General features: G+C 42.7%; 1 protein-coding gene across 1 annotated transcript; it reads right to left on the bottom strand.

Moving 5' to 3' along the window:
- Positions 1-4,568: 4,568 nt before the first annotated feature.
- Positions 4,569-8,664, bottom strand: LOC109899745 (inhibin beta B chain). Its single transcript, XM_020495243.2, has 2 exons — positions 8,057-8,664; positions 4,569-7,487 (listed from the first exon to the last, which is right to left on the bottom strand). The coding sequence occupies exons 1-2, from the start codon at positions 8,418-8,420 to the stop codon at positions 6,688-6,690; spliced, it is 1,164 nt and encodes a 387-aa protein (XP_020350832.1). The 5' UTR covers positions 8,421-8,664; the 3' UTR covers positions 4,569-6,687.
- Between the last annotated feature and the right edge of the window lie 5,520 nt (positions 8,665-14,184).

The following is a 14,184-nucleotide window of genomic DNA, read 5'->3' as shown; positions in this document are numbered from 1 at the left end:
AAATGGTTAACTTTGTTAAAGCAAGGGCCCTGAACTCTCGTGTACTTTCTTCACTATGCAATGATATGGGTAGCGACCATGTAACGCTTTTACAACATACAGAAGTGCGCTGGTTATCAAGGGTATTGACACATAAAAAAAAAAACATGAAAGATGATTTTAAAGTTTTCTTCACTGACCATAATTTTCACTTGCCTGACCACTAGCATGATGACGAGTTTCTCACACGACTTGCCTATCTGAGTGATGTCTTTCCATCATTGTATGAGTTTTTGTATGGAAATGAACTCAAGCTTACGGACAATGTCAAATGAATATAGAAAAACACCTGAGTGAGTTGCGCAAAACGGATGACACAAACAACTGGATTCGTTATCCCTTTCATGCCCTTTTCTCCAGTCCACTTACCGATATCTGAACCAGATTGCCTCATCCAAATAGCAACAAGCGGTTGTGTGAAAATTGAATTTAATCAGAAGCCACTGCCAGATTTCTGGATTGGGGCTGCGCTCAGAGTGTCCTGCCTTGATAAATCGTGCTGTTGCCCTTTGCAACCATGTACCTATGGAGAGTTGATTCTTGGCCCTCACTAGCATGATACCTAAATACAAACACAGACTCTGTGTGGAAAATGATTTACTGCTGAGACTCTCTTCAATACAACACAACATTGCAGAGTTATGTGCATCCTTTCAAGCACACCCTTCTCATTAACCTGTGGTGAGACACAATTTTTGATGAACAAATACGTTTTTTTATGTAGGATGAAAAAATAAAGAGTAAAATTATAGATTATTATTATATTATTATTTGTGCCCTGGTCCTATAAGATCTCTTTGTCACTTCCCACGAGCTGGATTGTGTCAAAAACTCGCACTCATTCTTATTTTTAATAAATGTATCATATGGTGTGTGTGTGGCAGGATTACAATGATGCCAAAAACAAAAAAAATGATGGCAAACGACATTTGAGAGTGTGCTGACCCTGGTGCTAGAGGGGGTATGCAGGGGGTACGCAGCTGGAGGTTGAATGTTTGAAGGGGTACTGGACTATAAAAAGTTTGCGAACCACTGCCCTAGAGTATATTGACGCACCGGTGAGTCCATCTATGTACCCCATCAAAATCTATCATTTTAAACTAGAGATTTCTTTTTTTCTTTTTTTCAGACAGACAGACAGACAGACAGACAGACAGACAGACAGGCAGGCAGGCAGGCAGGCAGACAGACAGGCAGACAGACAGAGCTGTTTTAAAAGGAGCAGGGGCACAACTTTCACGGGAACGTGGGGCATGTGTACAGTTAGGCCCTAAAGCTTAAGCTTAGGCGCTAATGCCAGACAGCCTAAAAAAAAAATCTAAGAAAAAACTCAATGTATTGGATTTTTTAAGGTATTGTTCTCTCTTAATTCAGCCGGCCCTCACCACCCACCCAATATTGGATTACCCAAAAAAATGCCCTGTTGGTTATGAGTCAACCCGCACATCACTATGCATGACATGCTTACAGAGGCTGCAAGGTGCCGTAAATATTTGACTATGTTTACCTGACAAACACAGACAATCCATATAAAATCACTTCCAGTATTTGTCCAGGCAAACACACTCTTTGCCTTTCAGACGGTATTGATTTGAGTTTTTGTGAGATATAATTTCACTCATTTACTTTCCCAAATACTTTGCAGTTAAGTGTGAAAAGTTTAATTGTATTACTGTGTTTTCAAAGAGGATGGTTTGGAATTAACTATTTTGATGAACATGTTTCAAGTCATTATTGTATACAATGAAGTTTCAGACTTGTGTTTTTCTTTGTAAGCTTTGCCAGAGACCAGTCGGGGTTAAACCTCTAAAATTATAAGCCGTTAGGGGTGAGGTGGTACATGTGTTTTACAGTTTTTCTCAGTCGCTTTGGTGCATTTTTCACATCATCCCTAACATGTGCAAAATAATAAGTGCATTTCTCAGAACAATTTGTACAAACTGCAATATACAATAGATATGTTTCTAAAGCTAGTCAGTCACTAAAAATCCTTAGTACATCTCTCAAAAGTAAATATTCATGCTAATGATCATGTCAGTGTCATCAGAATGATAAGTCATCGAGTCATTGTTCACGAACAAGGTCGTCAAAATGTTTAGGCATGTTGTCAATGTTACATTGTCAATGTAACTGTCTTATCCATCCTCTGCAGGCGTCTACTGTGATGTCCTCACATGCTGCATCCATTGCAGCCAGCAGGGTCATCTGTGTGTGTGGCTGACGATCGTACACCTTCCACCTCCATGCTGAAAATAACTCCTCAATTGGGTTAAGGAATGGTGAATAAGGTGGGAGGAATTCTATGAGCATCGTCGGGTGGGTCACAAACCATTGCCTTATGATGTTTGATCGATGGAAACTCACATTATCACAAATGACCACATACTTTGGAAAAATCCTCTCTAAACAGACCCCTCTCATCATCAGGGAGCCCTGTAGAGAGTCTCTAAAAAGTTGAGTAGATGCTGGGTGTTGTATGGCCCTATAAGGGGGATATGGCTTAGGGCACCATGCTCCGAAATAGCAGCACACATATTTCCTCCCCGTTGGCCTGGCAAATCCACAGTAGCTCTGTGACCGATGATATTCCGTCCCCGCCTTCTGCATTTGGTCAGGTTGAAGCCAGCCTCATCCACGTATACAAAGTTGTGAGAGGGTTCACTTGATTCCAACTCCATTATACGCTATATCCCAGAACACACAGTTGAATTTGTTTTGGTAAGGAAGAGTGACATAAAATGTACATATATTGCATGATCCTTCCACAGCAATGGAAATGTGTGCAGTTTATGCTTACTGTACCATGTATCACTATAAAATGTTGCTGTAAAGTAGTTACATAGATATATGTTTTACCTGTACATACTGGTACCGTAGCTCCTTAACTCTGTCCTCATTCCTTTGGAATGGTACACGGTACAGCTGTTTCATACAGCTGTTTCATTTGTGGGCTATACTCAGCCTTGTCTCAGGATGGTAAGTTGGTGGTTGAAGATATCCCTCTAGTGGTGTGGGGGCTGTGCTTTGGCAAAGTGGGTGGGGTTATATCCTTCCTGTTTGGCCCTGTCTGGGGGTGTCCTCGAATGGGGCCACAGTGTCTCCTGACCCCTCCTGTCTCAGCCTCCAGTATTTATGCTGCAGTAGTTTATGTGTCGGGGGGCTAGGGTCAGTTTGTTATATCTGGAGTACTTCTCCTGTCCTATTCGGTGTCCTGTGTGAATTCTCTAATTCTCTCCTTCTCTCTTTCTTTCTCTCTCTCGGAGGACCTGAGCCCTAGGACCATGCCCCAGGACTACCTGACATGATGACACCTTGCTGTCCCCAGTCCATCTGACCGTGCTGCTGCTCCAGTTTCAACTGTTCTGCCTTATTATTATACGACCATGCTGGTCATTTATGAACATTTGAACATCTTGTCCATGTTCTGTTATAATCTCCACCCGGCACAGCCAGGAGAGGACTGGCCACCCCACATAGCCTGGTTCCTCTCTAGGTTTCTTCCTAGGTTTTGGCCTTTCAAGGGAGTTTTTCCTAGCCACCGTGCTTCTACACCTGCAATGCTTGCTGTTTGGGGTTTTAGGCTGTGTTTCTGTACAGCACTTTGAGATATCAGCTGATGTACGAAGGGCTTTATAAATACATTTGATTTGATTTACATAAAATACTTATCCAGGTGTAAGTTCTGGCAGGCGTCAGCAACGCCTGGGCAGAGCTCTGGTACATGCTCCTGGAATCAGATATTTTAAGCCACGTTTCAAAACACCTTTGTAAGTTGTTTGAAAACAGATACACATCTGATTTCTGGCCATGCTACTGGTCTGAATGATCAAATATGGTTTTGTTTTACCCTCAAGTGGTTTTAGACTGTTATTTGGCATATCTTGTTGCTTGCTAGCTACTCTGTTGACAGTTTGACAATAACATATGGTAGCTAATTAAGTTAATTGGTTAATGGTTAATTGGTTAATGGTTAATGGTTAATTGTTTACAAAAAAATTATGTTTGTTATCCTTGATGTGGTGTGAAAGATATAGAGACAGTAGAGGAAATTGATCCCGTCTGTCTGTCTGTCTGTCTGTCTGTCTGTCTGTCTGTCTGTCTGTCTGTCTGTCTGTCTGTCTGTCTGTCTGTCTGTCTGTCTGTCTGTGGATGGATGGATAGATCTAACAAAGCTCAGGATTTTTTATATTTTTTTTTGACACATATTTAACCCCTTTATTTTTGTTGGCACAAAACTACCTCCGTACTTCCATTTGTTTGTATGGGTTACCATCGTGTACCTGAGAGTCTCCCCTTTCCATAATGCAGTCATATTAGTTTGAAGCTCAAACGGTTAGGACACTACAAAGCAAAGAAATGCTAGTTTAAATTGTCGGATTTTGATGGGGATTTTTTTAATTTATTGTGTCACTTTAGATTGATGCACAGGTGTACTGTAAAAACGTTGCTATTGAGATGAGAGTTAGGAAAACACTTGTATTTCTGGTGGAACAGGCAACAGCCTCAATGAATCAAAAACGTCATCAGTGTCAAGTCAAACATATTTATTTGTTTAGTTTCAAATATATTTTCAAATGGAATTATAGCATACAGTACAATAAACAAATTCCTAATAACGTATTCTTATTATAAATTAATAAAAAATATAATGCAATTTAAAACAGACAATAGAATCTACTGGAATTGATATTCAATCAAAATGCTGGTATCTATATCCAGTTACAGTATACAGTAATTCCTCAATTTTGTTCATCATTTTGCTGTTATATCACAGACCACACATTCATTCACACAGCAAGGGCTAAAGAAAATAACTATCACTTTGCCTTTATCATTGTTTCACATGCAGTGAATGAGTGACAAAACTAGAAAATGGCATTAGGAGGACAACCTGTTGCAGAATCTCATAAATATACAGTAATCCGATAAAGTGCTCATGCAGAAATCATGGCCGATCATGAATGTTACGTGAGGCTTTCTGTTTAAAAAAACAGTTCACTTTTTGGCATCAAAATCAATGATATTAGTTAGCATCATGGTACATTCTATGCACCCCAGTGTGACATACACAAAGCTCTAGCACAGGAAGTGCTTCCAGAAGAATTATAGAATGTTGTATTGTTCTAATATTCCAGGAGCCAGGTAACCAGGAAGTGCTTGCTGTAGGAACCTGAAGGCCATGCTAGCATATCATACTGCAATGTAATAAGGGGTCTTTTTGCGGCCTAGAGCAGTATAGTGCCTGCATAGTGGCAGGGTAGGGTAGAGAAGTCTCCAGTTACAGTATACACTGCTACTGCCAACCATACAGAAGATGCAAACCATTAAGAAAGGAGCAAAGATGCTTCAGCTTCAAATGTATCATTCACAGACACTATACCCAGATAGTGTAAACATTCTAAACAGAAAACAAACATATAGACATATTTTCTTTGCTTAAATGGAATTGCATATAATTTGCATCAGCCCTGAGAAACATTTGACTTTGGAAAACGCAGACTTCATCGTGCTTTGGAGCACATGCTCATTGACCTGTGTTTATGATGGACTTTCTGGTTGCCTGACACTGTGGCAATAGCTAAATGTTTGCTCACACAACTGAGTAATAACCTTGAGTTCATGTCATCAAAGCCAAGTTGTTGCCTAACTGATTAACTGATCAAAACCATTTTTAACCTCTCCATATCAGACATGTCTCCTGTCAGGGTGGTCTCCTATTTTGTGTTGCATACATTCATACATAATCAGAATCGTATGAGTATGATTCCATGAGTCTGTACACTCTTAGAAAAAAAGATGGTTCTTTGGCTGTCCCCATAGGAGAACCCTTTGGAGAACACTTTTTGGTTCTATGTGGAACCGTTTCCACAGATGGTTCTACCTGGAACCTAAAAAGGGCTCTATGTGGAACCAAAAAGGGTTCTCCTATCGGGACAGATTAAGAACCTTTTTGGACCCCCTTTTCTAAGAGTGTAGCATGTAGCTCTGTGGATTTCTAGAACGTTTCGAATACAGAATGAGTTTTATTTGAAAGTATATTCAAATAATTTCCCATAACTAGCCTACGTACTATTTGAAAGTATTTCCAAATATTTATTTCAAATACTATTTTCAAATGCCTGGGAGTGTATTTGAGTCAGTGTATGTAAGTATTTTCCAATACTTTCCAAGTGTATTTCCAAATACTTTCCAAGTGTATTTCCAAATATATTACAATATTCAACTACATGTCTTGAAAAAAATATATATATATTTGATTTAATAATATATATATATATATATATATTGAAATACTTACTTCTAAATGTCTTTGAAAGTAATTGAAATACCCTATATAGTATTTGAACCAGGTCTGCCAGTTACAAGACATTGAAGTCTCATTCTCACTTTCTGTGCAAAATCCCTCTATCAAATTGATAGAGACAGAATGGATACCTTAAATTATTCTCTGTGTGTGTGTGTGTGTGTGTGTGTGTGTGTGTGTGTGTGTGTGTGTGTGTGTGTGTGTGTGTGTGTGTGTGTGTGTGTGTGTGTGTGTGTGTGTGTGTGTGTGTGTGTGTGTTTGTGTGTGTGTGTAACAAATTCAATCTAGTCTTCTCAGACTAAAAGCATCATAAGCTGAATGTCTGGTCTTTCTCTTTCGTGTGTTTACGTGCAGCCGCAGGACTCTACGATCATATCAGGGACGTCGGTCTTGACAATGCTGTGCTGTGAGTTGAAGTAGACCATAGACAGAGGCTTGCGCTGGATGGGCACGCAGCAAGAAGAAACCGCTGAATTGATGCCGTTGGCTTTAAGCTGACTGAACACTGTGGCGTGGAAAGAAGACGCGATGCCCGGAGACCCGGCCAGGGCCTGGGGACACTGACCCATGCAGTGATTCATGTGGTACCCTTCTGGAGCTATGATCCAGTCCTGCCACTGGATATCCTTGAACTTGACGTAGAAGTCCTTCTTGCAGCAAACGCTGACGTTGTCCCCGCAACGCAGGGACCTCCTCTGGAGGATGTGTTTGAAGTTGTCACGGAGCCGCACCTGGGCCACCACAAATGGCTGATGAGCCATGTCCATGGTCTTACCCAACTCACACAGGTTCTGGCCTTGGCCCGGCTCGAACCCGGCCTCCTTGCAGGTGACCTCAAGCTGTAGCTGCCGCTTGCCCCCGTCCAGGAAGGCCTGTAAAGTGTGGGTGATGGGGAAGGTATGCCAGTTGCTCTTCTGCACATCCAAGATCTTCTCCAAGAGGAGGGTGTGGTTGGATCTGCTCTCCCCAGGGCTAGACAGATAGATGTGGGCTGTGGCGGTGGGGCGGGGACCCCGGTTAGGGGTGTCGGAGGAGTGGACATACAGCCACAGGGCAGACTGAAGCACCTGGATGCTGTGGTCTCTCTCCTGCTGGAACTGGAAGGTGAGGCCTGGCTGGGCGCCAGTAGTAGTGTTCATCTCATCTAGATCACAGAGAGAAAAGACAAACAGAGAGAAAGTGTGAGGATCGGTTTGTCATCTTTCAACTATAAACAGTCTTTCAGGTCCATTCTATAAGTGATGCCAATACATCTAGAGCACTACATTCGACATTATGCAAGTCAAGAACTACATTAGATTCATTTCACTAAACATATAAACAGATATTTATGTTGTTTAGTTGTATGAGTTATTTCAAAGTTATTTCAAACCATCAAAATCGAATCATTAATAGTTTCTATTGAAATGCGCAAGAGAAAAGATGTGTGTAATATGCACCTGAGTTTGGACATGAGCGTTACAAACTTCTGCGTAAATAAAGGATTGAGATCAAATAGAACGATGCGCGCAAACGCACGAGGTACCTTGAGGTAAAATAGATATCTTCAGTCAGTGTTTCAATGTAAATATGGCTTATTTACATTGTTCCAAAAGCGCATTAGATACCAGCACATTTGAGTTCATAAACAATCAAGTCCCATAAAGCCCAATAAAGTGAACATAAGGTTCCACTAGCTAAATATATATTATATTATAATGTAAGTACACTTACCCATTTCTGCGAAGCTCACTATTTCATATCCCGGATCTTTGATTTCCTTGATCTTGTTTTCAAGTTCAATGGTTCCGTCCGGTCTGACACGTCCCGCGTGCAGTTTGCGGAGCGCGGTGAGAAGTGCAGCGCGGGACACAGTCGATGTGATATTTGGTCTCTCTTTCAGGTGCAGCTTGTTCAAGATCTGCTGCTTGGCGATTTCAACCAGGAGCCTCTGCTCCGCATCCTTCTCCATTAGCGGCATGCCGCAGGACGCGCAGCCCGGAGTGGTCCCTGCAGTGGCCGCAGCCTCCAGGCCCATCACCAGCAGAGACGTCATCAATAAATACATTGGCAATGTTGAAAATGAAGAGAACAGCATGTTGGTGGAGTCTCGAACTCTATGTATTTTAAAGGCACAAGGCGTTGGTAAAATAATCGATCAAATGGAAGAAAACATGTTGAAATATGTGTTGTTCCTGAGTTGGTTTACACAAGTTCCTGAAGTAGTTTTTTCAGTCATCAGGTGCTTGTTCCTGCAGGTGGATGCCTCGAAGACAAGGGTGAAGAGAGCGGGAGTGGTACTTCAACACCTGATGATGCTCCCCATATCTGGGTTAATCTACCAGAAATTGTGACACGTTGGGGGGGGGGGGGGGGGGGGGGGGGGGGGGTAGAGGGGGGGGGGGCACCAATGAGAACAGCAAATAGATTACAGCCACTACACTGTCTCGCTCTCTTTCTTTTTCTTAGAAAACACACACACACGCACGCACACACACACACACACGCGCACATACATACACACACCACGTAAGCAGAGAAAGACGTGCAAGAACGAGAGAGAACCATAGCGCACAGTGATGAAATATGACACATTATGCACAGTGCTTTTAAGGTTAAAATAAGAGATAGCTGGGATCGATAATATAGCCTATCACCCCGCTATATTACAGAATAATAAATCATAATAGCCCAAATACCTGTGGCATGCCATGCCACGTAGACCAGTAGCGTTTGCCAGCTTTAACACATCTTTATTTGAACGATGGCATGACGCCCGGGTATTAGTCAGCGCGACGCCTCACATTGAAGTGACCAGACCAAAGTACAGCAAACTATGAACTTTACCCCAGTTAGTTATCACTCTTTACTCAATCTATCTGGACAGATAGGCTTGATAATGTAAGTAAATATGATGCAATTAATTAGGCATATTGCTCTGTCGGGAAATGCCCTGCAGAAGGGAGTGAGGGGCGTGTGGAGCAGGAGAGAGACAATATTGATGTGCACTATAGTCTCTCAGGAATATCAACTTAATGTTGATTTTGATGTCTATTCTACTCTATTTAATGTTTTGATCATGTATTTGACCGTGTGAGTCCGCATGTGCGCGGGTGTGTCTGAAATTGATAGTCGTTATGGGCTATTTTTGTGTCTGCATAGTGTAAGTGTTATACTTTTTACCCAATTGCAAAATGTTGTCAATACACTCATAATACACACATTTGAAGTGACGCATGCCTTCTAGCAGGTGAACGAACAGGTTGGTGCTAAAGGTACAGGTTCTAAAAGTGTGATTAGGCCATTGCCTAGTTAAATAAAGGTAATGGGGAATTAATGGCATTCCACTACAATGCTGTATATTAACAGCAGCACACTGTGAATTATGGTGCGTTTTTTCAGAAAGTGTTGTGGTCGGGGAAAGAATCGCTAACTCATTAACATGTTTTGAGGCGTGCCTTGTAAGAGGTTATATTTGTTGATCGCAATATCTCCAAAGCTAACATATGGAATTATTTTAAGATGGTCATAAAATGTATCATTTATCCATTTGGTTTTGAATTTTAGGTAGGTATAAAAAATATATATACGAAAATGATTTGATTAAACATTGAATTTGGCATTTACTGCTATATCCCATAGAAACGCATTGAATAACACAAAACAGAAAGTAAAAAAATAAATCATAACGAACAAGGTTTTTAAATATCTGTCTTATACCTGAGTGATATAAGAAAATATTGTTTTTTTTACTCATGTTCGGTCATGTTATTTTTGGCACATTTTATCTCCTATACACTTATTGCAATTTTTCAGCCTGGTACTAGGTTACCTTCCGATGAATCCCCTGATGCTTCTGTGCATTGTAGAGCATTGGCTTCATCAATGTTTCAGCAAATAATTTCTATATATATTTTAATTATATCTACAGGGGTCCTAAAATTCAAAATCTAATGGCTAAATTATACATTTTTTGACCATCTTGAAACAATTCCATATACAGGCTTAATAGATATTGTGATATAAGGGCTTAGACCTACAGGGGTTTAAAATGATGGTAGATAAACAACATATCACAGTCATAGCAAGTAAAAATAGGATGTGACCTTTACTGAGAATGTTGTTGTAGTTATAAGCAGGCTACTTGCAAGCTTATTTTTGTATTAGAAAATACATGTTTTCCAATTAAACTGTTACAACATACATGAATTGTACCTCAGTGCCAGTGAAATACAAATTTATAAAATAGGTATTGAAACTATAGAAGTACCTATATTAAATACATGTAACAGAAATACTGCCCATCGTTGGCACTAGCTGCCTGCACTGTAAATCTGCAACAGTTCACTAACCACTGTGCTTCCAGTAATGTCCTGTAAATTCTACAAATACACCATGTTGCTGTAGTCAGGTGTTACAGTAACATGCTGTTAATGTGTGTTTCAGTAAAGTTCCTAAAATCTACAGTAATTTACTGGCTTCTGTGCTGCCAGTAATTTACTGTAAAAAAATGTTTTTACAGGAAATGTTCTACAGTGTACCTGAACCAGGTCAATGACATTCCTAATAACATAAGACAAGACAGTCATAGTGAAATTAATTGAATAAAAATAAAAAATATACATATCATACAAGGTGTGTAGAAAATCCTCCGTTATTTTACACGATGCATTTGATCCCAGAGAATAACACTTGAAAACATTAGCTCTGTAATCAAAATTCAAAAATATGATGTTGGTGGATGAACACAGGTCAGATGAAGTAATCTGTCATTTTAACCCTAGTTGAACCGAAATTGTAGTCCTATAATAATTCACTGGTTTACTTTAATCACAGTTATATGTATTTGCCCGCCACCTTGTGGTGAGTTGTGGTGACTACACTAATACAATTGCAACAGGCAGGGAAAGGGGAAAGGAAGATACCTAGCCAGTTGAACAACTGAATGCATTCTACTGAAAAATGTAATTAAACCCAACCCCTCTGAATCAGGCATCCACCCATAGCTAGCTTATATGCACCACGAGGCTAAAGTAGGCCAACAGTGCATCTTTTACGGTTACCAATTACAGTAAGCAATGGTTTATGTAAGACACTGGATTGTCAACAAAAAAATTATATAACAAAAATATTATTTGATTTTCAATAAGGAACAATAACAATAAGGTGAAAAGTATAACACAGAGATTCACCTAACGAAAACAAATGAGGGAGACAATAACTCATGTTACAGTATCAAATCACATGTTATTGGTCACATGCGCATGTTTAGCAGATGTTATTGGTCACATGCACATGTTCAGCAGATGTTATTGGTCACATGCGCATGTTTAGCAGATGTTATTGGTCACATGCACATGTTCAGCAGATGTTATTGGTCACATGCGCATGTTTAGCAGATGTTATTGGTCACATGCACATGTTCAGCAGATGTTATTTGTTACATGCACATGTTCAGCAGATGTTATTGGTCACATGCACGTGTTCAGCAGATGTTATTGGTCACATGCACATGTTTAGCAGGAGACAGCCAACCAGGAGACAGCCAACCAGGAGAAAAAGTGGAGCGGTCACAGAGTCAGCAGCCAGGAGTATGGTGGTTAGGTCACAGAGTCAGCAGCCAGGATAACTGGTTAGGTCACAGAGTCAGCAGCCAGGATAACGGTGACTAGGTCACGGAGTCAGCAGCCAGGAGTATGGTGGTTAGGTCACAGAGTCAGCAGCCAGGAGTATGGTGACTAGGTCACAGAGTCAGCAGCCAGGAGTATGGTGGCTAGTCACTGAGTCAGCAGCCAGGAGTATGGTGGCTAGTCACTGAGGCAGCAGACAGGAGTATGGTGGCTAGTCACTGAGGCAGCAGACAGGAGTATGGTGGTTAGTCACTGAGTCAGCAGCCAGGAGTATGGTGGCTAGTCACTGAGTCAGCAGACAGGAGTATGGTGGTTAGGTCACTGAGTCAGCAGCCAGGAGTATGGTGGCTAGGTCACTGAGTCAGCAGCCAGGAGTATGGTGGCTAGTCACTGAGTCAGCAGACAGGAGTATGATGGCTAGGTCACTGAGTCAGCAGACAGGAGTATGGTGGCTAGTCACTGAGTCAGCAGCCAGGAGTATGGTGGCTAGTCACTGAGTCAGCAGACAGGAGTATGGTGGCTAGTCACTGAGTCAGCAGCCAGGAGTATGGTGGCTAGTCACTGAGTCAGCAGACAGGAGTATGGTGGCTAGTCACTGAGTCAGCAGACAGGAGTATGGTGGCTAGTCACTGAGTCAGCAGCCAGGAGTATGGTGGCTAGTCACTGAGTCAGCAGCCAGGAGTATGGTGGTTAGGTCACTGAGTCAGCAGACAGGAGTATGGTGGCTAGTCACTGAGTCAGCAGCCAGGAGTATGGTGGCTAGTCACTGAGTCAGCAGCCAGGAGTATGGTGGCTAGTCACTGAGTCAGCAGACAGGAGTATGGTGGCTAGTCACTGAGTCAGCAGCCAGGAGTATGGTGGCTAGTCACTGAGTCAGCAGACAGGAGTATGGTGGCTAGTCACTGAGTCAGCAGACAGGAGTATGGTGGCTAGTCACTGAGTCAGCAGCCAGGAGTATGGTGGCTAGTCACTGAGTCAGCAGCCAGGAGTATGGTGGTTAGGTCACTGAGTCAGCAGCCAGGAGTATGGTGGCTAGTCACTGAGTCAGCAGCCAGGAGTATGGTGGCTAGTCACTGAGTCAGCAGCCAGGAGTATGGTGGCTAGTCACTGAGTCAGCAGCCAGGAGTATGGTGGCTAGTCACTGAGTCAGCAGCCAAGAGTATGGTGGCTAGTCACTGAGTCAGCAGCCAGGAGTATGGTGGCTAGTCACTGAGTCAGCAGCCAGGAGTATGGTGGCTAGTCACTGAGTCAGCAGACAGGAGTATGGTGGCTAGTCACTGAGTCAGCAGCCAGAAGTATGGTGGCTAGGTCACTGAGTCAGCAGACAGGAGTATGGTGGCTAGTCACTGAGTCAGCAGCCAGGAGTATGGTGGCTAGTCACTGAGTCAGCAGCCAGGAGTATGGTGGCTAGTCACTGAGTCAGCAGCCAGGAGTATGGTGGCTAGTCACTGAGTCAGCAGCCAGGAGTATGGTGGCTAGTCACTGAGTCAGCAGACAGGAGTATGGTGGCTAGGTCACTGAGTCAGCAGCCAGGAGTATGGTGGTTAGTCACTGAGTCAGCAGCCAGGAGTATGGTGGCTAGTCACTAAGTCAGCAGCCAGGAGTATGGTGGCTAGTCACTGAGTCAGCAGCCAGGAGTATGGTGGTTAGGTCACTGAGTCAGCAGACAGGAGTATGGTGGCTAGTCACTGAGTCAGCAGCCAGGAGTATGGTGGCTAGTCACTGAGTCAGCAGCCAGGAGTATGGTGGCTAGTCACTGAGTCAGCAGACAGGAGTATGGTGGCTAGTCACTGAGTCAGCAGCCAGGAGTATGGTGGCTAGTCACTGAGTCAGCAGACAGGAGTATGGTGGCTAGTCACTGAGTCAGCAGACAGGAGTATGGTGGCTAGTCACTGAGTCAGCAGCCAGGAGTATGGTGGCTAGTCACTGAGTCAGCAGCCAGGAGTATGGTGGTTAGGTCACTGAGTCAGCAGACAGGAGTATGGTGGCTAGTCACTGAGTCAGCAGCCAGGAGTATGGTGGCTAGTCACTGAGTCAGCAGCCAGGAGTATGGTGGCTAGTCACTGAGTCAGCAGACAGGAGTATGGTGGCTAGTCACTGAGTCAGCAGCCAGGAGTATGGTGGCTAGTCACTGAGTCAGCAGCCAGGAGTATGGTGGCTAGTCACTGAGTCAGCAGCCAGGAGTATGGTGGCTAGTCACTGAGTCAGCAGCCAGGAGTATGGTGGCTAGTC

Source organism: Oncorhynchus kisutch, linkage group LG1 (genome assembly GCF_002021735.2).
Source record: "Oncorhynchus kisutch isolate 150728-3 linkage group LG1, Okis_V2, whole genome shotgun sequence".
Taxonomy (NCBI): domain Eukaryota; kingdom Metazoa; phylum Chordata; class Actinopteri; order Salmoniformes; family Salmonidae; genus Oncorhynchus; species Oncorhynchus kisutch.
This window is presented reverse-complemented; position numbering and strand designations above follow the sequence as displayed.